At 41.7% G+C, this 27,173-nt stretch overlaps 1 protein-coding gene across 3 annotated transcripts in view; it reads right to left on the minus strand.

The window, feature by feature from the left end:
• MCTP1 (multiple C2 and transmembrane domain containing 1) overlaps window positions 1-18,186 on the minus strand; it is a 596,589-nt gene extending 578,403 nt beyond the window's left edge. For all 3 annotated transcript variants that reach the window (XM_030816935.1, XM_030816928.1, XM_030816920.1), the window contains exon 1: window positions 17,402-18,186. In XM_030816935.1, coding sequence (XP_030672795.1) covers window positions 17,402-18,121 — 720 coding nt within the window. In that variant the 5' untranslated portion in view covers window positions 18,122-18,186. The remainder of the gene's footprint in view (window positions 1-17,401) is intronic.
• Window positions 18,187-27,173: the final 8,987 nt, after the last annotated feature.

Below are 27,173 nucleotides of genomic sequence, written 5' to 3' on the forward strand. Positions count from 1 at the left end.
AAGAATACATAGGTTCTTGATACCCATTTGACTTGGGCATGGCTTCTGTCATGAAAATTTGTACTAGATGCTATTTCCTAGTCCAGATGGAAGTAATGGTTGGGTGCTTAAAGCAGTCCATGTTCATATTGGTCATTGTAGTATTTGGCTGGGGAGGTCAAAGCAGAGATTGGCAAACCTCAGTCGGGCAGGGCTTGGTACAATTTCTGATCAGTCACATTTGCTAGATGTGCTAAAATCTATACCCTGAGCATTCACAGAATAGCAAGTAGGCTGGCTTATGTTGCCACTTCAATTTTGATTGTGTGACAGACTACGGTCTCCATGAAATATTTTGACATTGCCTTCTTTTCCCTCCTATAACATTGTATAACAAATGTAATGGTGAGCTTTAACACACTTTAACTTTTCCTTCTTGCTTGAGAACATTGCTGCAAATCTGTTTCATAAATATGAATATTGGCTATACATGGAAATATAAAATTTAGATTTTATGTCTGAGAAAATATACAGGAAAATATGTAACAAATTAAATCCCCTTTACCATGCTTTAGATCTGTTCAACGGAATGTCTTCCTAATTAACCCATGATTATGTTAACAAACAATACAGATTTTTAAATGTACACCTCCTTATAGAATCCTCTCCAAAGTTTTTCATTTTTTTCCCACCCTAACTTCAGGAAAGAAGTTGAAATCTCCCGAAAATGTATTTTTTATAATTTACAGTTGTAACATCTGGATCACTGAGCTTTATCTAACTTTCATCTCTACCTAGGCTCGGAAATGTGCTGTCTAGGAGAAATCTCTCCCCTGAGCACTGATAATGAGACATTAGATTGCATTTCTTGCCTTCATTTACTTTCCAGTAGTACTCAATAAAACAGCAATTGGATGAATGAAATGGCACGTTTTTCCAGGGGGAAAGATACTTTCATCCTCTAGGTATTTCTATTTTTGTCGACATTTTTAAAATATCATATCCTAATAGGGAAAACATAGCTCCAACCTACTTCCCTATCTCTTTACAAGACAACTTTGTGAGTACAATGTGGTTCCACACATAGAAGCAAAGGAAAGCTATTCCCAGACCAACGACACAAAGTCTCCTAAAGATGGTTCTTCCCTTCAAGGCTGTGCATCCGGGTTCTCAAAATTGCTTCAGTGCTTGCTAAAGTCCAAAATCTCCCCAAGATCTGCAAGGTTCTGCAATAATCTGGCCCGTCACTAATCCCAGACCCATCTCCCCCAACACACACACACCTTCCCTCTTAATCACCAAATCCCCACTGCCCAGGCAATCTTCCTCTAAGTGCTTCCTGCTGTGGTTCCCTCTGTCCAGAACTGTCTGCCACATCCCTGACTTCCCTCCACCCTGAAAAAATCTGACCAACTCCTATTCGTTATTTTCATTTGATCCTAAATGCTTCTTCGGGGAAACCCGATCTGATCCTCCCTCTCTCAGGATTGGGTTGGGACTTCTTATTATACAATTCATTCCTACCATTCTCTGTACTCCTCTGATTCAGTTATCACAATTGTAATTGGTAACAATTTGCATATTTTTTAATGTAATGGATGCTTCTTCTATAAGACTGTAAGCTCTATGTGAGCAGGAACTGTCTTATTATCAAGGTATTAACAAGATGCCATGTCTCCACAACATAGATATTTCGTAAATATTTGAGGAAGGGAGAAAGAGAAAGATGGTTACTAAAATCATTTGTACTTAACTGGAAGGAGATCTTCCAGCTACACATACATACCTGGGGTTGGTTTATTATATAGAACATTTTAACTGAATATTCTCCCCATTCCAAGACATCTGGAAAACAGCTACAAGACAATACTCATGAGCAGATGTAGGGGATCGATCAAGGTGATGGGAGAAATTATAAAGTTAAGGGAAATAGACACAAACCTTCTTGGAAGGCCGGGAGGTTTGCATAGCTTCAGTAAAAGATTTGGCTGAAGGCAGCTGAATTCTCTTAAAAGCTTGGGGTACAGATACACAGGAATGTAGAGGAGTTTATCTAAATAGCTTATTTACTCATGTGGTCCTAAGACCAACCTGTGATCATCTGTGGGCACATGACTGCTCTCTACTAGGGAGGTCGGCAACGTTAATCACCCTCTAGTGGTGTTTACTGGAGACCTTTGTCATTTAATCTGTATGAAATAAATGTGAACTTCACCAGCTTATTGGGGCCAAAGCTGCGGACTCAGGCAGCAGAGCCCCTTAGCTGCACTGACAGGCAAAATATCTGTCAGTGTATGCTTTTCATCCATTGCTGGGTCAGGGTCTGTGGGTTGGACCCGGCAAGCAGACCTAGCAGCTTTTCAATGTTGAAGAAAGCCACCTATAACACAGCAGTTTGACTCATGAGTTTTGGAGCTAGTTCTTAGGTATAAAATCTGAGCTCTGCTGTTTACCAGCTGTGTGACCTTGAGAAATGTCCTCATTTTTTCTAAGACTCCACTGATGTATCTATAAAATGAGGCTAAGAATTCCCACTGCTTTACTGTTGTCGCAAAGATTAAATGAAGTAATGTCTGCAAATCAATTAAGACAGCAACTGGCATAAGACTAAGATTTGCATGCTGGTATTATTAAGAAACATTAGAAGTTGTGCCAAATTCAGAAGACATTATCTCATATCTTGCTTTCTCCTTGTTAAAGGAATATACCCCAAATGGACATCTTTACAAAACAACTAGATGTTCAGAAAAGAATTTGTTTTCCTGTCCAAAGATCATAACTCCTAGACTAAATACAGAATGTATAGCATTATTTTTCAGAGGAGTTTAACAACATGATTTGAAGTCATGATACATGTATAGAACTCACAAGAAGAAAGATCTGAAAATATTCACTTATGAGGTCTCAGAACTGAGCCTGCAAATAAACAAACTAACCCACTCTCATTCACTGAAAACTTATCTCCAACTAATGGTGGCACCTTCCTCTAGCCTTCTCTCCAAAACAGTGGAGAGATCTATTAGCAAGGCTGGTGATAAGGGACAGTCAGACTCAACCACAAATCATGGGTTTGGGTACCAAGCATGTATTTAGCACTGGTGTGGTGATGTGGCCTCACTAATGGTGAAGCAGTGGGTAGCCTGGAAATTATGGCCTTGGTAGCAATCAGATGTCTGTCAATACCTAGCTTTGCCACTTACTAACTATGGACAAAACCAGGACTGCCGAAAAGTTACTTAGCCTCTCTAAGAATTTCCCATACATAAAATGCAACTAACAATATCTCTTTGTCAAAACTGCTGTGAGGTTTAAGTGAGACAATGTACATAATCTATAAATGTTTATTTGAGATGCTGTACATAGAATGCCTAAGAGATAGATATATTTCATTTATTTCCCCTAAAACTATGCCTTTCAGGGGACAAGAAAGCAGAATGACAGAAATAAGATGAGGCTATAGAATATAGAAAATGAAAAATTATAGGTCTTTTAACGTATAACATACGTCTAATAACAATATCAATAACAAAAATAATGATGGTGATTTAGTGGGGTGCCTGGTAACAAATAATTTTTTTTTAAGTAGAACTGTCATTTAAAAGTTGCTAGTTACTTGGGATTATATTTTCCTGAACTGGGTTCCTCAGGCACAACCTACTTCGGGCAGCCTATTCTGTAGTGTTTAAAGGCACAGACTCTGGTGACATAGACCTGGGTCCATCATACAGATGTATAACTTTGGGCAAGTCAGTTAATCTCCTGTGGTTCAGTTTCCTCATTTGTAAAATGCAGAAGACATCAACCTAAGTGTTGCAGTAAATATATCAGTTAATATATATACAACACTTAGAATAGTGCCTTATACATAATAAATGTTATATATGTTTAGCTATTATTAATATTAGTTATGAAGTGTTGTTTTAAAATGGCACTGGGTAAGAAGCTCCACATCTTGGTTGGCCTCAGGCCAGAGGTGAGATGGCACAACTGAGCAAAGAGAGCCCAGCTCGGGGTGGGCTGGGGAGGAACTCGTCAGCAAGTCAGACCTCACCTAATGCAGCTTTAGAAGATAGACTGCGGGCCGGGCGTATTGACTCATGCCTGTAATCCCAGTACTTTGGGAGGCTGAGGCGGGTGGATTACTTGAGGTCAGGAGTTCGAGACCAACCTGGCCAACATGGTGAAACCCCATCTCTACTACAAATACAAAAATTAGCCAGGTGTGATGGCGGGCACCTGTAGTTCCAGCCACTTGGGAGACTGAGGCAGGAGAATCGCTTGAACCCAGGAGGTGGAGGTTGCAGTGAGCCAAGATTGCGCCACTGCACTCCATCCTGGGTAACAGAGCGAGACTCTCTCTCAAAAAAAGAAAAAAATAATGCATATTGTGATTTAACAAAAGTTAATTCAAAGACAGGGTAGTAAAGAGCAAGCCCTACCACAATAGATAACACGATAAATATGTTCATGTACACTTTATGCAAAACCAGCTCACACAACAAATTTCTGGTACCAAATACAAAAGAAATTGTCTGAAACTCACATCAGATATATGCTCCTAGAAAAAGAATAGATTTTAAAATATGAAATGGGCATTTGTAAATACATCATTCAGGATATAATCTAGATATAATTAAGAGGATGAAGAAAGTAATAAAATAGTGTAAGAAATGTTTTTCAAATAGAGCCACTGAGAGGCATCAGCATGGCAACATTAACAGAAAATAAGACATTACACTAGGCAGCCACTCACCACACAGGAAGGCTCTGCTGTCTCAGATCCATTTGTTCCTAATTCAGTTATTCACCAGCTCCCATTCTGAGGTGATCTCAAAAAATGATATTTTTGTGATTATGAGAATATATTTTTATGATCCTAAAAGTATTTCCCTTCCTCAAATTAGAAAAAAAATAACTATATCAATAGAGAAACTTACCAAAATGTGTCCGTATTTTTTACCTGTAAGGATCATTTTGTGAGAGTTAAGTCAGGCCATGCTTGAAAACATTAATGATTGATAGTTATTGTGACATCTGGGTTTGAAAGGATTAAGGGAATAATTCAATGAGTGCTCTTCCATGGTGGCTGTAAATATGATATACACTTACAGGAGAATGACTATTCTATTGAAGAAAAGGCATTCCTTATATATCATAGATTTTATATATGTTATAATTACATATAAAACATTATATAATATATATTTTTATATATGGCACTCCATATTTATATATATTTTAAATTCAAAGTAAGATTATTCATTTCCTTTGTAGAACACACACCATAGTGGTTTACTAACCACAAATGCCATCTTCCAATTGTTTTATAATTTTCTCTTTTGCTGAACTAGTTTTTGTACATCTATTCAGACTAGACAAACTAAAGCCATTTGTAAAGATTATATCATCATTTAAATGTAATACCATCTATTACTTTATTACTATTAAAGTGGATGATTAAATTTAGAAGTAGAAGAATATTGGCATTCTTCTGGTTATCTTTGACTCCAGTGAAAAATATGATATGCATGAAAGAGTAGGCATGTGCATAAACCATGCCTGGTAAAGGTATCCTCTGTGTGTGTATATACATGTGTGTAAGACATATGTCAAAGCAACACAAAATGTCACAAACATCATAGGAGTCAATTACTTAAATTTTGCCATGAAAAAATATATTATAAAAGCTACTAACAAAAAAGTTGCCTGATTGTCCTTTATTTTCCCTGCTCATTTTCCAAGCAAAGAAAGAAAACTGATATTATAGCTGAAAGGTAAGCCAGAGGGCAGAGAAGGAAGAGCCAAGACCTAAATAATATACCACCTGGATAGTCCGACAACACAGTTCCATAGGCTAATCATCCAAGTTATCCAAGTCATCCAAGTTATACAAAGATCCTCTCATAGCAAATTCCATATAGTTCTTCCTCATTTCTGGCAAATGCCCAGTAGGAGAAAGTTGAAGTCAAAGAAAGTGAAAATGTCAGATAAATAATAGGTACAAATACACTCTAAAATGCTCTGTCTTCCTTGAAAAGCCCAGAGGCAGGGAGCATGCAGCCTGAGAGATTCTGCCAACTGCAGGTCTCCCTCCCATCTCTGACTATTCCCTTCTGTCTTATTCTGCTGATTCCCACAGAGAAAGCAAGGAAATCACAAAAGCACCAGCCTGAGTGTAGAACATTTTGCTGCATAGTGGGCCAAAGGGAGCAGAGAGAGGCTGAGGGGATGACCCAAATGGTTAAGTTTTTTTTTTACTTGAAACTCTATTGAGTTGAACTGGTGTGTATACAATGCCAGACAGGACCGGGCAAAGTCATGATCACAGCCAAACCCCATTACTGTTCCTCTCCTGAAGCTTTCTTTAAAAGTAGAGGAAAGCAAAGAAGAAAAGAGAAGGTGCAGCCCACATCTGCTCTCAGCTAGAGACAGCGTGGTCCCTGCTGATTTGGGGGTTTGGCCCCGCAGGGCGCAGGAGGCAACTGTTCTGTGGTACCCAGAGCTTGTCTCTAAAATCTCTTCCAATCCCAAAAGATATTTTGGAAAACATTTGGAGTCCCAGTGTGGTGTGGTGAAAATACTATTCAAAAGCAACTATCAAAATAGCTAAATTATTCTTGTATCAAAATCAATTTTACATTTCAATATAAGAACAGGAATGGATAGAATATCATTTCTATTTTGAGAGAATATCTATTGGCAGTTTTCAGAAATGGACCATTTGCCATGCACAGATCAGCCTTGCACAGGAGAGAGGATGCATATTTTAATATGTTTGCAGCACACTACCTTGATTAAGAATGAAAATTTCCAGCAGAGCCCTTGGATCCCAACCTCCTTCATTATAACTATTTCCCCAAATATGTAGCCACTCTGGCATCAAGCACCATAAAGATTCAACTAACAGGTATATGTAGGAGGTTTTCTTGTTTTGCCTGACTTTTTAAACTAACATGTTTTACCCTTTCTTTTGCTCTATTAACACTCACTACTTTCAATGCCTAACACTGAACAAAAAAGGAACCATTTTGTTCTGAAGAACTCAAAATAACTTAAAGAATAGGAGCTATTACAGTACATAGGTGACAATCTGACACTTAGGAGCCTGGCACCCTCAGCCATTCTGCAGAAATGCAAACCCAAAACTCAACCCCCACCCAGGGAGAAAAAAAAGATATTTCAATAAAAGTATCTCTGAACAGAACTAGGAAAAATCAAAAACATAAGAAAAGGGGAAAACACGCTGTGATGAACTCGTTTTACTCCCCCTTCCCTGGACATTCAGCCAAATCCCTGATCCTGCAAATCTTTCCATCTTTCTGTCACCAAGGTCAGAGCACAGCCCAGGCTCTCACAGCAGGCTCTCACTGAGACTACTGTGGCCTCCATGTGTTCTCCTGTTTCCACACCAGCTTCAACCTCCTAAGGCTCAGGTTGACCCAGTCACTACCCTGCTCAATTGCCTCCAGGGTTAGAGAGCACACATCTCAGCCCTTGTACCTGGCCACACCTTCACTCTCACCTTTATTCGCATTACCCCTCTGCCCACACCCTAGATTTCAGTCCCGCTACTGACTTCCCATTTTTTGCATACACAGGACACTTATTTGCCTTTGTGCTTAGGCAACAGTCTTTCAACATCTCCCTATGTCCAAATCCTAATCACATTTCAAAACTAGGAAGGGGCCACCAGACAGAACACCCTCAAACTGTTACCACCAAGCCTACAGACCTCCCTGCATCCACGTCCACACTGTCTTCTTCCATCTGCAATGGAAAACGGATGCTTCTTCTGGCTAAAGGCTAAGGGAGACCTCCCTCCCATGGCCTGTGGGACCCACCCCAACCCATGTACTTAGGAACCTTATCCCATCAATTATCCCCCTTTCTCCTTTATCTTCGACCTCTCCCTCTCCATAGGCTGTGTCCCATCAACTCACTCAAGGTATCTCCATTTATAAAAACCTTCCCATGAACTGTTTCCAACACTTTCTCCTTCTCCCACTACTGCTTTCTTTTTTTTTTTTTGAGACGAAGTCTCGCTCTGTCGCCCAGGCTGGAGTGCAGTGGTGTGATCTTGGCTCACTGCAAACTCTGCCTCCCGGGTTCACGCCATTCTCCTGCCTCAGCCTCCTGAGTAGCTGGGACTACAGGCGCCCACCACTATGCCCGGCTAATTTTTTTGTATTTTTAGTAGAGATGGGGTTTCAACATGTTAGCCAGGATGGTCTCGATCTCCTGACCTCGTGATCCGCCCGCCTTGGCCTCCCAAAGGCTACTGCTTTGTTTTATCATCTGTATAGAGCCAAATTGCTTGGCCACTCTCCCTGTCCCCACCTCCACAATTTCCACATACCCACCACCCCCAACCACTGCATCCTCACCTTCATCTCACCACTCATTTCTCCCGGCTGGTGAACTCATCCCATTAGTTTGTAAAATGTACTGATGCCTACATGTCGTGTTGATGCTTACATGTATCGCCCCAGACAACACATGCCTAGCATTTGCCCAGCACTTGGGGGAAGGGGAAGTGGGGAGAGGAGAAATCAGATATGACCTCTCCGAGTCAGAAGTTCTAACTGACAGCTAAATTCATGCCAGAGATATATTTTATTTAACCTATGATGCTTTTAAAAATATATTATTTATTTGACAAAAATTCAGGAATCTAAAGACTTCACACAAAAATCTGGGATTTGGCTTCTTTTTTTTTTTTTTTTTTTTTTTGGAGATAGAGTCTCGCTCTGTCACCCAGGCTGGAGTGCAGTGGCGCGATCTCGGCTCACTGCAAGCTCCGCCTCGCGGGTTCATGCCATTCTCCTGCCTCAGCCTCTCCGAGTAGCTGGGACTACAGGCGCCCGCCACCACGCCCGGCTAATTTTTTGTATTTTTAGTAGAGACGGGGTTTCACCGTGTTAGCCAGGATGGTCTCGATCTCCTGACCTCGTGATCCACCCGCCTCGGCCTCCCAAAGTGCTGGGATTACAAGCGTGAGCCACCGCGCCCGGCCGGGATTTGGCTTCTATAAAAGAATCTAGAAGCTCTGGCAACACGGTTTCTTTCCCAGGTGCCAGTATTCAGCTGAGAGGCAGCTGCTCCTTCCAGGAGGCAGGGGCTCCCTGGTCCACCATGGCCCCACCAAACCCTCTTGGCTCCTTGTCTTTACTTTGGTGGCCCCTGTGGGCATTGGAGTTTGGAGTTTGAAATCCCTGCTTTAGATCAGTGTTATCCAATAAAAATACAAGTATGAGACACATATGTAATTTTACTTGTAAAACTAACTTTAATATTATATTTAATTTAACCTAATATATCCAAAATGTTATCCCAACACACAATCAATAAAAAAGTTTAATAATGGGATATTTCATATCCTTTTCTTTGTACAAGTCTTCAAAATTCAGTGTGCATGTATGCATTTTACACTTATAGCCCATCTCAATTCTAACTAGCCATGTTTCCAAAGTCCCATAGCAAAATGCGGGTAGTGGTTGTCACATGGGACAGCACATCTCTGGATGCTAAATGGTTAGTTACAAGAATCAGATCTTGCAAGCAGAGAAAGTTGGAATGAGAGAGAATATTAAGGAGAAAGAAGAAAGCTGGCAGGACTAAGAAAGTGGGTGTGGATGTTAAAGAATAGGCATGTGAGATGTTTAAAAACAGGAAGGAAAGGGACAAGGACACAGAGACAATGAACCATGCTCAGTGAAAAAATTTGCTCTAGTCTAGTCCTCCATGGGAGAAAAACATCCTTTATAAGCAAATGCAGCTGATGGACAATGCAGATTTTCTGGAGGGAGGATTTGGGGTTTTTTAACTAGGCTCAGCACTAGACAGGAGGGGTCAATGTAAATATCACTTGGCCACTTGTGTGAACTCCACTTCACACAGTTGGTATTTAAGAGGCAGCAGAATGAACCAGGCTAGTGAGGACGGGATTCTTGGTCAATGTTGGGATTTTTTTTTTTTTTATGGAGTTTCACTCTTGTCGCCCAGGCTGGAATGCAGTGGCACTATCTCAGCTCACTGCAACCTCTGCATCCCAGGTTCAAGCGATTCTCCTGTCTCAGCCTCCCGACTAGCTGGGATTATAGGTACCTACCCAACACCCAGCTAATTTTTGCATTTGTAGTAGAGATGGGGTTACACCATGTTGGCCAGGATGGTCTTGAACTCCTGACCTCAGGTGATCCACTGCCTCGGCCTCCCAAAGTGCTGAGATTACAGGCGTGAGCCACTGCGCCCAGCCAATATTGGGATTTTAATCTGAGTCATGGCTGGAAGTAAAGGGAAGATAAGGGACTTTCTTAGATAATGGGTTTGGGATGCAGGAGAAGTGCTAGGTACAAAAAACAGGTCAGGCCAGGGGCGGTGCCTCACGCCTATGATCCCAGCACTTTGGGAGGCTGAGGCAGGTGGATCACGAGGTCAGGAGATCGAGACCATCCTGGCTAACATGGTGAAACCCCGCCTCTACTAAAAATACAAAAAATTAGCCAGGCGTGGTGGCAGGTGCCTGTAGTCCCAGCTACTCGGGAGGCTGAGGCAGGAGAATGGCGTGAACCCGGGAGGCGGAGCTTGCATTGAGCCGAGATCGTACCACTGCACTCCAGCCTGGGCGACAGAGCAAGACTCGGTCTCAAAAAAAAAACAGGTCAAGGAGATGGGTCAAGGAGAAGTAGCAGTGAAGAAGGAAGGAGAGTATCTTGAGCCAAGATCCAGGCAGAATTCAAGACTCAGAGGCATAGCTAAGTGAGGATGTATAGGCAGGAATCAGAAATCCAGATGTGTGGGTGCAATGTCAGAGGCCAGAAAGGAGACTTGGGTGCGAAAACTGGATACCCAGAGTCAGAGTCCAATACCAAGAACTACATCCCTGACCCGGAGACCTCAGAAATAGGATGCTTTTCCATCCTCCATGGGAGCACAATATGGCAGCCACTTAGTAGGTACCACATCCTCCCTTCACCAGACTTTAATTCTGTTTCTTGTCTGCCCAAGAACCAGAATTAAAGTCTAGGCTGGCAAAAGCCAAGCTACCAGCTGGGGGAAGAGGGGAACATCAAATATATCTGCCAGGCTTAAAAGGACTTGGAATTGAGAAGGCAATAATATCATTTCACAAACATAAAGCGATTTTGAAGCTCTTCCAGAGGCCTTATCTCTGAACAGTTCTAGCCAATCCATTCATCCCTTCATTCGTTCAGTCACCATTTATTGAGTAGTCTTCCCCTCAACTGTTTTACAATGCTGATTCACTAGGTCAATTGCACTAGGGCTTGCCAAATTCCACTCCAGCAGAGCTGGCGAGGCAAGTGAAGGTGGTTCAGGCTTAAGCAAAATAACTTCAGATTGTTAATGCTGAAGGGGCCTCTCTAAATGAACCCAGTGGGATTAGGAGGATACAAAGATCCTAAGATGTCCAGAGGTCCACTTGTCTACATTTGTTGTAATTTTCCAAATTGGCTAGGACCCAAGAGAACAGGAAATAAGGCTGGTATAAAATATCTCGAAAAGATTTCACTGAAGAGAAGAAAATTGTTCTCTCAAGAAGGCAGTAGGCAGGACTTTTAAAACTCATTATATTACAAATACAGTTTTCCATATTGCACCCATACTACAGTTAAATACAAATATTTGGAGACTTCAGGGACATTGTGGCCTGATATTCTGCCCCCACCAAAAAAAAAGTTTCTAATGATAAGAAACTGCTACATATTAGAGGGGAAAATGTATTTGGATAAAATATTGAATTGTTAGGGATAAAATTCTCACTTCTGATTCATAAAAAGCACTGTGAGTTAGAAGAAAAGGTTGATGGTGAAGAGCAAATTAAAATGGCACATAAAGTTAATGATGTAGAAAAAGGCTGTATCTTCAATGGTGCCAACAAATCAAAATTTACAAAAACTGTAAAGGCTATTTGTTAAGTGAACAAATGACTTGAGAAAAGGGTGCCTCTTCTTTGATTCAATAATTAGCTTTACAGAAAGGTAAGCATGTCATGAACAGGTCTGGTTTATACTCTAGTTTTATAAAAATATGCACATTTATATAAAGCAAGTTCTAGGATAATATGTACTTCATTCACATTAAACAAAAAACAAAGCCCAGCATGCAAATAATAACCCTCAGTTATCAAGAAATGGTCTTATTTAGGATGCTTGACTTACTGAGGCAGGGAAATATGTGATTTTTAGTAAGTTTCCCAGTAGCAAAAAGAAATTAAAGCAAAGAACTTTCTGTTTCAAAAAATTATTTTTAAGCCAGGCGTGGTGGCTCATGCCTGTAATCCCAGCAATTTGGGAGGCCAAGGTGAGAGGATCACCTGAGGTCGGGAGTTTGAGACCAGCCTGACCAACATGGAGAAACCCCGTCTCTACTAAAAATACAAAATTAGCCAGGCATGGTGGCACATGCCTGTAATCCGAGCTACTCGGGAGCCTGAGGTGGAAGAATTGCTTGAACCTGGGAAGCAGAGGTTGCGGTGAGCCGAGATTGCGCCATTGCACTCCAGCCTGGGCAACAAGAGCAAAACTCCGTCTCAAAAAAAAAAAAAAAATATTTTCTGCTTACCTAAAGCAGATGGCTGCTACCATATTATAAATAGATATAGACCAAGAAGAAAAAATCTATATAACCTAACTTCTGAATCTGCAGATTTTGTCAATGCTTATACAGTTATGCAGTCATATTATTTATACTCTATTAACCAGGATTGGTAAATGATTTAATCATCATATTACATGTTTCCTTTAGGTATCAAAAATATATTATTAACCTTTATTTTGTGAAATCATTTTCAAACAATGAGGTAAAAGAAAGAGGAAGAAGAATGTTCTATTTTTAAGTGAATCTGCTAATCCCACTTTTTCCCTCAACATAACATATTCATTCTTCATGATAATGCATACATACTTGCTAAAAATAATGTAAGATTTTTTTTCATTGCTGTATAAAATTGTAATGTCACCAATACTACCTTGATTAGTCATGGGCTACTTTTTCCAACACTGCAAGTAACATAGTTCATATCCTAAATTAAATAAGAAGGACTGGCAAAGCACCCTGTTAATTTTTTTCAACCACACACTTATTTGTAATAGCAGCAATTGCAAAACTTCAGTATACGCTCCAATAATAATAACAAGCACAACAGCAATTGCTAATGTTTATTGAACACTTGCTATAGTTTAAGCCAATCTCTCATAACATCTACATGTTAACACTTCCATTTATGCAAGATTCATAGTTCAACTCAAATTTGCCAGACACTTATTATAGCAAGTAAAGGCTAAAGGGAAATATGTCATCCCCTTTACTCCCTTTCTTTGGAATAAGCTGATGATCCCAGCACTTTTCATGAATGCTATCGCACATCAAACTCCACTTTCCACCCTGCTCCAAAATGTCCTAAGGTCCCATCCATCCTCTCTCACTTTCAATCTGAAAGGGGTCATTTCTGAAGCTAGACCAGTGTAAAGCTACTAACATTGTTTTAGGGACTTGATTTTGATATTATTAGTTTTCTCCAGTGACTTTAGTCGTTTATAATAGGAATTATGTTTTTAAATCTGTGCCTTCTTTAAGATGGAGTTGTGTTCTTTGAAGTTATAGTCAAAACATCTGAAAAATTGCAAAAATCAACCCAAGTCATGTTTTTGAATCATTTTGTTAAATATGTGCTTTATTTAAAAGCTCAGATAATAAAGCAAGATATACTTCATGTATAGACTTAATTGTAGAAAATTTTTTTTCCACTTTTTATCAGGGCTTGCAGATATGTTTTAGGAATCTTATCCCAATGAATAGATTCCTCTTGCTATGTTTCAAAACATATCTAACATGCACTGAATAATTTTTCTACTGCTTTTCAAAAATAGTTTCTCCTTTGTGAAAGCAATTTTAACAGAATTTATTTAAAGAGAAAAAATAAAAGTTCAGCATTCATAAACACTACATGCTTTTGTTAAAATACTTAAAAAATGCAACGTATTCATTCCTCACTCTTTATCTTAAAATACTGACTTTCTGATCCTAGCAAAACATAATTTTAGTAACTCGTCAAGGCAGAATACATAAAATTGGCATATTTTTGATATGCACACAAATTGAGAAAGCATCTTTTCCAACTGTGTTGCAGAAAATGAAATGCATCTGGTATGACAATATGGCCCAACACGTGAACTAGAATCAGTGGGAAGAAAGGGATATATTTTTTTCCTTATTCTCAAAACAGAACATTTGAAATAGTGCACATCCCCCAAAAGCAAGGCATTATTAAGTCTGTTAGTACATATTGCAAAGGTATGTTTGGCTAATGAAAACACAATAGCAAGAGGACCAGCAGGCACATGGAAAGTAGCCTGGTTTGTTCACTGTTACTCATATATATCAGTGACTCCCAAATCTCTGTCCCCAGCCGTCCAAACTGATTTTTTTTCTTTGCTTTTGCTTAACATCTCCACCCACTGTCAGAGTACGTGCACATATGTTGTTGGGGCCTCGTGCTGGGCTAGGGAGGTGGAGACGTGGAGAGTGTGTTGGAGAACATGGCTTATGCCAGGATCAAGCAGAGAACAAGAGAAAAATTAAACAATTTGCCTATTTTTGCAAGAAATTTTATTTCTGCCTTGAAAGAAAAGTCTTTTCACCTAGGCACTCTAAAGATGTATTAAATGCTTTTATTGTGTTTCTTTCTTGAGTACTGTGCTTGTGAACTGTGAATAAAGCTGAAATCTGTATGTGCTACACGCCCCTTTCCGATGCCCAGGTCGCTTTGGAGATGAGCTGCTGAGAGAGTAAGGAAAGATCTCTGAGATATTCAGGAAGCTTGGAAGAGTGCTGCAAAGCTAAGCTGACTCCTGGGCAGCTGAATGAGTCCCCTTCCAGTTCCAGGTTCCAATTCCATTTCTTCCTCTTTCCCATTCAGAGGTGAGCTGGGCTCCTTTGAGTTGGGCAGAGAGGTATTTCCAGAACTGAGAAATCCTCTCTTTTACATTGGTCAGAGAGTGCTGCTGAAAGCCATTATTTGTGACTCATTACAGAGAAATCTCTCCACTTCTCAGAGAACAAGGCCCCATGAGCAGCAGACTCTAGGGACCAAAAATGGTATCTCTTTCTGGGACTGTGTCTGGCATCGGGCAAGTCCCTCAGGGTTTACCATTCTGTCTGCCTATATCCCATCTTTCTCTTATTTTTTGAAAGACATTTTAGCTTTTTTTTATTTCTCTTATGTCTATGTCAAAATGCTGATTCTCTATAATGAAAAGCTTCTTCAGAGTTATAGATCACGATAATCTCATTTGTGACAAAATATATATGCAACAATACATCACAGAACCAATTACAAATTAAGATAGCTAATCCATCATAGAATTGATTGTATATAGGGATGGGGAAAAATCTCCAGAATACACGTAAACTTGCAAGGCTCTAGTTTCATCAGTAAGACCAAAGTCATCTAAAAAATGGAACAAGTTCTAAAAGTTGTCAAAGGTAGCTGTCATAATGGAAAAAGATTCTGGAGACTGACTTGAGTACAAAACTTCTCTCTGTCATCTACTAACTATGTGACCCTGGAAAGCTTATTTAACCTATGTGAGCATTGGTTTACTAATCTGTAAAGTGACAATCACATAGGTCTGCTGTGAGGGTTAAACTATGTAGGGCTATAAAATGCCCAGCATATGGTGAAGGCGTACATAATAGTGTTAATTTAGTATCTTCTCCAGAATAAGTTTATATCTTTTGTATACAAAATTCATACTTACATAGTAGTGTTTTTTTAAATAAAGACTGACAGTTTCTGAAAACTTTTTGGCAAAAAGGAACATAAAAATTCAGAGTTTTCTATTTTTGCTTTAAAAATATCTTCGTTCAGTGAACTGTAATGTGATTTAATAAGTTAACATTCACAGTAATATGATATATACCTTCCAAAATAATTCAATTATTATTTGTTATTCTATTATCCTTGATAGTGAAAGAAAAAAATGTAAAGTTCCCCAACTCTGAAATTCTTATACATTAGGATTATGTACACGCTCAAAAATAAATACTTCCTTCAATATATAGTATTCATCTATACTGAATTTAAAACATTCTTCTAAAACCATTTATCGCTTTACTTTTAAAACCAAAAACAGGGGCTATATCCAGCTCACTTTCAAGATGACAGGAAAGGTAAATGTATTTAGTCTTTTTGTCACTATTATCTCTACTTACTCTTCTGAAAATAAAATCTTTTTCTGGATCATCAGGTGTTTGCTTACTGCAAGCAATTTTGTTTATTAAGGAACAAAACATATTCATATTCTGATTTATTTTCTGGAGCTACACTAAGAAATCAGTCCATGAACTATAAAAATTTCCAACTGAAAGCCTATCCCCGTATCTTACCCTTCAAAACACAGCCTGATGTTTCTTTGTAGCTAAGCTTTTAATCTACTAATAACTAAAGATTTAATGTGTCATTCATCTAACATAATCAGAGTCAAAACAATGAGACAGTTTAAGTAAACTGAGACGTATTGGGAGAAAAATGTTCTTTAGGTCTCTGGCAGAGTGAAACTTCCAAAATATTTTCTAGAATTAAAATGATTTGATAAACATTTACAAAAAGAGCAGTGCCTCTTCGAAACTGAGAGAGTAAAAACAGCTATTCAGTGGGACACATTGTGGGTCCTACACGTAAAATTTCTAGTAAAAGCACTTTCAAAAACCTTGACTCTTGTCTGAGTAGTCAAGATGATGTATAAAGCAGCATACTTTAAAAGCAAGTGCTTCAGGTGACTATTAAAACTTCACAAGGTTCATAGGAACATATGCATCTGACTAACTGGGAGGAGACGCTCCCGCTGTCCACTTAAAGGGCGGTGATCCAATTGCAGCAGGAAGGTTTAAGAAAGGGGTGCCGGAAAATGAGCAGGCCTGAGATGATGCTTTCCCTGGCACAGGACCTCACATGTGCCATAATTTACCTCTCCACGTTTCTGTTTCTTCCTGCCAGCCATTTGCTTCCAATGGTGCCCCCCCACACCACCACACGTGATGGTAATTGTTTTTAAGTTATTGGGTTAGTTTTTTATTTTGCCAAGATGAGATTTGGCTGGACATCTCCCTCCAGGAGAACTCTAAAAAGTACCCACTGTAGGTCTAACTTTTCATTGACTACTCAGAAAGCTTCTGGTGACAAGTATCATTTCTACCAAAAGTAAAGTCCGGGTGCAAGTCAGAACTCTTTCATCTTTGCTAGAGCGAGATGTTTTCTTTCCACAGTTTCATCTACTTAGAATTAATAGCATTTCCCCTCCCGCCTCCCGGCCCCCGCCCCTCGCTCCCCGGGTGGTGAACACCTGAAGAGGGAGGCGTGGCCTCGCGCACCTAGTCTCCCGCCGCGCCCACTAGCACTCACCTGCCTGCTGCCGCGCTCCTCGCCCGTCTCCGGGGCCCGAGACTCCGCGGGACTCCGCGCCGGCCCTGCGGGAGGAGGCGGCGGCTCCAGCAGCTGCTCCAGGCAGGCGGTGCCCGGCAGAGAGGAGCTCTTTTGGTGGCACAAGTGCGCCCCGGGGCCCTGACGCCGTGCACCCTCATCTCGGGCGCGGTCCCCCCTCGGGGGAGGCTGGGGCGAGGAGGACAGGGAGGATGAGGCGGAGGAAGAGGAAGCAGCTGAGTCGGGGGAGCGTCCGCCAGGAGGCGTCCCTCCCGCTGCTCCCGAGGCCGCCGCGGGCCCTTTTCCGGCCGAGAGCAAATGTTCGCGGATCCGGCGGCGTAGCGTGGACCCCTGCTCGGCTCTGCCGGCGCCGCCGGGCTCTAGGGGCTCCGGCGAGGAGCAGCACAGGTTGGGCTGCGAGGAGGAGAAGACTCGGTCCAGCACTTGCTTCCGCTTCTTGAAGCCGCTCCACCTGCTGCCTGCACCACTCCCCCCGGCCGGTGCATCCCGTGTGCCTACCGGGGGTGGCGGGGAGGGCGACGGGGTGTCCGCAGTGCGGCGCTCCGGACCCCCAGCGCGCCCGCCCCCGCCGCCCTTGCTTCTGCCCACCCCCAGCTGCAGGTTCTTCCAGAGCCGGGCCTGGAAGGAGGAGGACGCTGCCGGCTGCTCCGGCTCGCCCGCCGCAGCAGCCCGGGGCTCCATCCTCCACCCCCTGCTCCTCCTCTCCCCTCCTCCTCCTCCTCCTCCTGCTTCTCCTCCTCCCTCTCCGGCTGCACCTCCTCCCGGGTCCCCGCGGCGGTGGCGGTGGCGGTGGTGGCGGCGGCGGCGGCGGGCGCAGCAGCAGAAACCGGGAGTGCCCAGCGACTTCAGGCCAGCTCGGGGGAAAGAAGCGGCCGCCGCCTTCGAGGCTCTCTGGCCTCGGGACTCCGGCGCCGCCTCTTCCTCCCGCACCTGCTGGGGTGGGCTGGCGCCGTAACCGAATCCCGGCCGCGGCGCCTGCAAAGTTTTTCGCTCGAAGCTCCGCGGCTCCAGTCCACTGGCGTCCCCCAGGCCGCGCCCTGGCTCCCTCTTCTCGCTGGCCGAGTTCGGGAAGCTGCACGCACCGGGGCGTGCGCGTCCAGCTGCGCCAGGGACCGCACCCGGCGCCCTCTGGGCAGCACCTGTCAGCGGCGGGGGCGGCTGCCTCCAAATTGGGCGCGCACGCGGCTCACACAACACGGCGCGTCTGGCTGGAGACTCTGGGGACCAGCAGTCCCCCTGGGGCGCCCCGGGACCATCCTCCAGCTCCTAGGTGGGAGGGCCAGTAGGAGCCGGGTGGAGCTAGGTAGGGCCCAAAGCCAGCTTGCTCCCTAGGATCGGGCCACAGTTGCCCACGCAGCTCGCTGTGCGCTGGCCGCTGGCCGCGCTGGCGATCGTCTGGGTCCGATGAAGCGAGCTGGAGTGGAGACTGTGTGCCCTCGATGGGTCTCGTGGGGGCGCCGATCGTCCACACTGAGCGATGAACCCGACGGAGTTCTAAAGCTGAAGACGTCTGCCCCCGCCCCGTTGCGCGCCCTGGGTCCAAGACGAGAGTTTAATTTCTTCTGTCTTGACTTCATCCCCATCCACCCCTCCCTTCTCTTTATTTGCCTCTGCACTGGTCTCTTATGATCAGGATCTAGCATTTCCGGAGTCTGACGATAAAGCCAGCCCTTAAGTTGCAGGGAGTTTCGGTGGACGAAGATGGGTGATGCGCACTGCCTTTGATCCGATTCGGCACGCACAGAATCTTGTTCTTTTCATTCAAGCGCATTTTTTCTTTGGTTACTTCATTTGCTTGTTGCAAGGCAAATGGAAAAGGCTTTTTAGCTCATTCAGACTTTGCTTCTCCCAAAGCTGCTCAGCCAGGGTCTTCTGATTCTGCTAGGAGAGACTTCTGAAAGGCCAGCAACACAATGCCTCTTTCGTCCTCCTACATATGGAAAACGGGAGAGTTCCCTAAGCTGGGGCAGCACACTGATCAGTCTTGTCTAGCTAGCAGTATGCTTTGGAGGTGTTACCAACCTAAGTTTTTTGTTTTGTTTTGTTTTTCTTACCTTTATAACAAATATTTATTAAGCACCTACTATGTACCAGGCACTATGATAGGCTCTGGGGATGCAACTGTGAACAAGGCATCAGGGTCCCACCCACATGGAGCTTATTGTGAGGGTGAGGGTTAGGAGGTGATGTGAGACAATAAACAGAATTTCTAATGTTGAAAAGTCCCATGGAAACAGTTAAGCAGGGTACCACATAACAGAGTGGCTATAGAGGAAGAGCTTCCAAACAAAATGCAGGACACCCAATTAAACTGACTTTCAGATAAACAATGAATAATGTTAGTATATGTATGTCCCAAATATTGCATGGGACATACTTATACTAAAATACTATTCTTTATCAGGAAGTTAAATTTAACTGGGTGTCTTATGTTTTTGTTTGCTAAATCTGGCAACCCCATATGGAGAGGTTTTTGGTTTTTCACATTATGTGTACAGGGAGAGTCTCTCTGAGAAGATAAAATTTTGAGTTAAGACTTAATGAGGACAGAGAACCAGCTATTGACGGATCTGACTGTAGAATTTCAGGTAGAAGGAACAGCAGATACAGAGGTCCTGAGGCAGGAAGCAGCTCGGCTGGGCATGTTCAAGGACAGACGGATACCACTCCAAATAGAGTAGAGCAAGGTGGGTGGGGTTGGTAAGAGATGCAGTGAAACAAAAGGTCAGCTAAGGGAGTGGGTCCTGTAGCCAGAGTGAGAGTTCATGTTTCCTCTAAATGAAATTGGGAGACATTAGAGGTCTTTTTTAATCGTGAGGGTGATGTGATGTGATTTACTAATACTAATGCCAGGTATTAATAAATAGCCTTACAGGGCTATTTTGGAGATTAAGTGGAAAAAGGACTTAGCTCAGTGCCTGTATATAGTTGATATTGTTATTTGGTAGACCCAGTATTTCCCAAGTATGTGAATACTATGCTTTGGAAAAAGCAGTGTGAATGGATAAACATTGGGCTGCATTTAAATAATATTATTGAAATGACAAGATTATAGAGATGGATAGTGGTTGCCGGGGTTAGTGGTGGGGCAAATGTAAAGGATCAGAATAAAGAAGTTTATTTGTTATGATGAGACAAATTTAGATTGTGGTGGTGGTTACTTGAATCTGTGTTATACACAGGATAGAACTGCATAGAACTACATACATACATGAACGCACATAAACACGTGACATCTGAATAAGGTGAGTGAGTTGTACCAATGGCGATTTCCTGGGTTTTAATATTGAACTGTAGTTATGTATGATAATATCATTGGGGGAAATTAGGTGAAGGTCACACCGGAGCTCTATATAGTATGTTTTCAACTTCCTGTGAGTCCATAATTATTTTAAAATCTAAAGTATGAATAAAAGCAAACAATAATAAAGCATGTTTTTTGGAAAAAATTGTGTGCTGCTGAAAGTTTTTCTTTGGAACCTTAATCATTAGAGAATGAAACAGTCTTGGAGCTACGATGGCCTACCCTTCCTCTGTAGCTCTGTTCTCGCCAACCCCACCTAATTCCTGAGGAAGCCTCTGAGAAGCAAATGAGGGAAAAGTCAGGACTGGTGAGGCAGAGTCCACATTAGGGCAAGCTCACAACTGCAAATGTAAACACAGAGGCTGTGAAGCGCTCTCCACACAGAATAAGAAAAGCCGACCGCATTTGCCTTTATGGAGGTACCTCCCCCCCGGGTGAAAGCAGAAGGGGTGGCATTTTTCACTGGCTTTTCCTTCTTCTTCACTCCAGTTTCCTTTCTCTGTATTTTATTTCTGTGTTAGTCCTTACTTTTCAAAGTTTCAGGTAAACCTTTTAAAGTTTCAGTTAAAACTCTTCAGCTAAATTATAAATATCATAGCTAAGTCTAACTGTAGCTGGTGGTGGCTTAAGTGTTAACCCTCTCTAGAGTATTTATGAGCTTTATATATGGGGGCTTTATAAAACTGAAAATCTCCATCAAAATAAGTAGAAACCTTCATTAACGACTTGGCCATTCAAGGTAGTGTTAGTCTTACAAAGTGAGCTACACACCATCTTCGGAGGCTTTCACTCCAAACCTGCATCAATCCCTTATTAAATCAATATAGAGATCATTTTCAAAAGTCCAAGGCAAACTATATTTTCCACACCAGACAATCAAGCTGAAAGCATCAAGACCGCAAAAAATTACCTGAATATAAAGCTACTCTGACAGCATGAAAAGAAACTGCACTACCCAGAAATCTTATTCTCTAGAGAGAACAAGAGGAAAAATATTTTGTTTCTAGTTTGTTATAATTGTAGACTGGAGATAATGCTACACAATTCAACCTTAAATTCATTTAGTCTTTAATGCATTTAATTGACTTTTTAATATTATTTTTCTCTTCTACCTGTCTTAAAATACTCTGAGATTTTGAGTTCTGAAATCTATAATCCCAAATAACACATCCAGCATATGAATTCATTTACATATCTTGAAAAAGCATATGTAACTTTTCCTAAATATCTGAAGTGGATTATAAAATGAGACTGTCCTACAGATTGTATATCATATAAAGCTACACTAGATAAGGTCTCTTCTGTCAAATGTCTTATTATATTTAAGAGAAGATACTTATAAAAACTCTACAACACAAGCAAAAAGTGAATGGTACAAATTAATCACTGAGGAAGTGAAGAATTACTTCTGGCTTGACTAATCAAGGAGGACTTCTTGTTGGAGGCATCTGAGCTAAGATCTAGCGCAGGTGGCAGGGTATAACAAGAAGGTGGATTGCCACCAGCAAGGAAAAGCAAAATTCATGCCATATACCAAGACATTAATAAATGTTAGCTATTCTTTTTATTATTTTCATTAATACAATTTACTGTCTCGAATATTGATATTTATTGCTTGGATTAATATTAAATATGCTTCAAACATTGATATTCAGGAGGTTGAAGTGATGTATAAGCCACTTATACAATATTTATACAATGTATAATTATACAATGTATAATATTTGAGCAGAAACCCAAAGGAAGTGAGAGAAGCAGCCAAATAGTGAATCTGAGGAAACATTTTTCCAGGAACAGGAAACATGAAGTGCAAAGAGGCTGAGCAGGAACATTCTCAGCTTCAACAATGGCAAGGAGGGCAAAGTAGCTGAAAGAAAGAGAGCAAGAGGGGAATGAGAGGAGAAAATATTGCAGAGAAGCTCAAGGCCAGATGATACAGGATTCTGTAGGTGACAGTGAAGACTTTGGACTTGGGTAAAATAGAAAGCCATTAGAGGGCTTTGAGTAGAGTTTTTTAATAATCAAATTGCATTTTAAAAGGCTCATTCTGGCCTCTTTGTTGATAATAGAGTAGAGAGGCATGGATGAGAACAGAGTTTAGATAGGAGCCCATTCTGGGAACACAGTTTAGATAGGAGCCATACAAAAGGGACAATGATGGCTTCCACTGGGGTGGTAGGTGAGAAGTGGTGACCATAGTGACATTCTAGATACAGGACATTTTGAAGACAGAACTGACAGCTGGGCATGGTGCCTCTTGCCTGTAGTCCCAGCTACTTGAGAGGCTGAGGAGGGATGATTACTTGATCCAAGGAGTTTGAGGCTGCAGTGACCTATGATTGTGTGACTGTACTCCACATGGGTGATAGAGCAAGAACCCATCTCAGAAACAAACAAATACATAAAATTAAAGATAGAGCTGAGAGGATTTACCATAGTTTGGACATGGGGTACTCAAGTATTATGTTAAACTGTTTGCATTATTTATCATACACTGCTCTCATTGCAACCCCATTTCATAGATGAAGAAACCAACCCTGAGGCATATTAAGAGACTTGCAAGGTCACGCATTGAGTAATTAGTAGATCCAACAATAGAAGCCAGGTCCATGGGCTTCCAAAGCCACGTGGCTCCTTTAATTTTAAAATATATGCATAAATAGAATAAATAATGGAAAGAAGCCTCAAAAGATGAACTGATCCATGTCCTTGCCTTAGGTGAGCAATAAAACGATCTTGGACAGAACCAAAACTTACACTCAATGATATCAAGGATGTAAATGCAAGCACAAAAACAACATTTCTGGAACTAATTGAGTTAAAGGCCAATTAAATGGCACTTCAGGAGCCCCATTGTCAGTGCAGTCCTGGCTGCTGTCCCAGCTCCCAGCAATAGGTCAGATATCTCCAGGCCCTCATGTTCTCTCCCAGTCTCTGAAATGGGATAATAATATTTGTCCACCTGACCAATTCACAAGGACCCAATTCAAAGACAAATGTAAGCAGCATTTTTAATGAGTAAAGCCTGTCCAAAAGAGTGACATTAGCATCACTTTGTAACCAAAAACAAGAAAACCTACCAGACTGATTCATTCCATCTTACATGGAAAAACCCTGCCTGTGTGGAATGAAGCATTTTGAACCATTCAAAACCAAGAACTCAGTCATCACAATTCACCATGTTGAGTTGACTGCTAACTATACGATTAACTCAAGAGAATGAATTCCTATTCTGGTTATAAACTATTTTTTATCATTTCTTTCTTGAAAGATATCCCAGCAGAGCTCTCAAATTCAGTTGAATGTTTAAGTAACTTCAAAGGAGATATTTCTATTTATTCTGTTTAACCTAAGCCATATCACATTTTCTTTTAAATCAAAGTGTTTTTTAAAATTCTTGAGTTCTAGTTCTATGTCGGAGAGACATAAGAGTGTTCATGTGGCCAGAAGGAGAGAGGGAGGGGACTTGAAACTATATTTGCATTAAAAAACACTTTTTTTGTAATCAATTGTCCATGTCAAAGAAGAGAGAAAGGAGTTAAGTGGAGATCAGAAGACAGCAAACGCTTCTTCCAACCCAAACCTTGATGCCAATTCTGTGCCGGAAAAGTCAGAAGGCACGGGTGTTTGCCTTGGTTTTGCACCCAAGTGCTCTGTAACTACAGGAAGCTTTTGGGGCCTCAGTTTCTTGTTAGGAAAATAAAGAGATAGAACTAGTTACCCTCTAAGGTCTTTTTCAGCTTAAAAATTGTGTGAACCTCTGAAGCAATTCTCCAATATATGATATAATCATCTACTCATTCCTGATCTGACTTTCTACTTTCGATGGTGTGCAAAAAGGCCAGTAGCACTAGATGGTCATCTAATAATCCCCTTTGAATATATACCATGTAGCAGAAGCCATCAGGGCCCCATACTCCTATCTCTTAGGCCCCAGCACTCCAGTATGAGTATCTGCATCTTTCTTCCTCAGGACTGGCTTCATACTGCACCCTTTCCCCCAAGTGCCTGGAACAGCTTTCAACCAATGAGTGATGGCATTGATGAGAGTTGAGGTATCTCTAGCTTCCTGCCGCCCAATGCGGGGACCAGTTGTGATAAGAAAGGGGAAAGGATTCTGTATTTCCCCCAGGTCCAGCACCTCCTGGTCACTGGCTTGGTAACATGCCCTCTATCAGCTTCCTTTCCTTCCCTCTCCCACTTGCTCCACTCCACTAAAGCTGGTCTCTGCAATTCCCAAATAAATTGCTTGGCATTTGAGTCCTTGTCACTAAATCAGCTTCTGAGGGAATCCAAACTAAGACACATTAAAATGGATATTTTAATTCCTAGCTAGTGAGGTTCCCAACTTCACCACTCTATGAGAATAAAAGTAGTGTTCTCCAGCAAGAGTCCTTTGAATCATACAATGCCTTTACAGGGAATTATAAAGACAAAGTTTACCTGAGCCTATAATCTATTCCCTAAAAGTGAGGCCCCTTGAGAGCCAGAGTATTAATCTATGATTTACTTCCTTGATGTAGTCCACTGACTTCCTAGAATACACAATAGGGTAGACTCCTCAGCATCCATTCCATACCCTGGAAAATTAGTCTCCACTGATCATAGCCATTCCATCCTTTTTGTCAGATATGTGACCAATCAGGAAACTATTAACTGGAGGGTATATGAATTGGGACTGGGTCCCCCCGTGAGTAACACATAAACCTTAAACATGTTAAAGAAGTCCGAAGGTCATTTCCCAGACTTTGTGTGTATTCCTTCTGTTTTGTTGGCCCACCACACATTCCCAAAGTCACCTCATGCTCCAAGATCGTCAGTGGAGCTCCAGCCAACTGGCAAAAATGAAGAAAAAGCAAAGAAGAGAGTGACCCTTTCTTTACAGTTACTCTGCAAGTCTTCTTGTATCTCAGGGCTTAGAACTCAGGCACACGGCCATTCCTACCCATGATTTCAAAATTAACTGAAACAACATCTTTATCCTGGGCAGTCATGTGTCCAGCCAAGAATTGGGGGTTTTTGAGGAAGAAGGGGAAGATGAATATTGGGGGACAAGAAGCAACTCAGACACAGAAGAGTAGTCATTTGAGGGAGTTCTTCACTCATAAAGAAGAGGCACAAAAGAGATGATCTATTTTCCTTATCTACATGTTTGGTGCAATGCCTCGAACTACTGCAGCCATCTTGTTAGAAATCTGAGGATGAAGCAAACACCACAGTTCGCAGAGAAGAGAGATGAAAACAACAGCAATTCTTGATGATGTCATTGTGCTACAGAATTAATCCACCCTGAGGCTTTCCTGAACTCAGATCCTATTATGTACTTATTATTAATTAGAAAGTTACTTTATCTAGCTTTTTAGTAAATTTCTGTTGACTTTATATTAGTTTTCTATTGCTGTTGAAACAAATGGTCACAAACTTAGCTGCTTAAAACAACCCCCAGGGCAGTGAAACTACTCTGTTTGATACTATAATGGTGGACGCATGTCATCATACATTTGTCTAAACCCATAGAATGTGCAACACAAAGAGTAAACCCCAATGTAAACTAGGGACTCTGGGTGATAGTGATGTGTCAGTATAGATTCATCAATTGTAACAAATGTACTACTGTGGTTGGCAATGTTGATAACTGGGGAGGCAATGCATGTGTGGAGACAGGAGGTATATAGGAAATCTCTGTATCTTCTGCTTAATTTTGCTGTGAACCTAAAACTGCTCCAAAATATAATGTCCAACTTAAAAAAAATGTATTCTCTCACAGCGTCTGTGGGTCAGAGGTCTGGGCACAGTGTGGCTCTGCTGGTTCCTTGGCTTCAGGTCTCACGAGACTGAAATCCAAGTGTTGGCAGGGCTGTGTTCCTTCTTGGAGGCTCTGGAGACAAATCTGCTTCCAGCCTTGTTCAGATTATTGGCCAAATTGTTCTATGCCCTTTTAGGATTGAATCTCTATTTCCTTGCTCCATACTTCATTTCTAGAGACTGCCCGCATTTCTTGGCTCATGGCTTCCTCATCTTCAAAGCCAACAAGTGCAGATGGAGTCCTTCTCACACTTCAAATCACTCAGGCCTCCCCACCTGCCTCTTCTCTCTTACTGGCTCTTCTGCCTTCTTCTAATTAGGGGGTTCATGGAATTATATTGGGCCCACCTAGATAATCCAGGACAGTGTCTCTATACTGAGTTCAACTGATTAGGAAAAAATTATATCCACAATGTCGCTTCACAGCTTTCTTTATACTAGCATTTGATTCACTAGAGGACAGAAATATTTAGGGGACAGCTTTAGAAATCTGCTTACCATAAGTTTCCTAGAGCCCAAAACATCCTGATGAATACATCCACATTGAGACCAAGAGAAAGGCTATATCTGCCTAGGTTGCCTCATTCACAATGGGGTATTGAACTTAAAGGAACTGGCTCAGTG

This window comes from Nomascus leucogenys, chromosome 2 (genome assembly GCF_006542625.1).
Source record: "Nomascus leucogenys isolate Asia chromosome 2, Asia_NLE_v1, whole genome shotgun sequence".
NCBI classification, from domain to species: Eukaryota; Metazoa; Chordata; class Mammalia; order Primates; family Hylobatidae; genus Nomascus; species Nomascus leucogenys.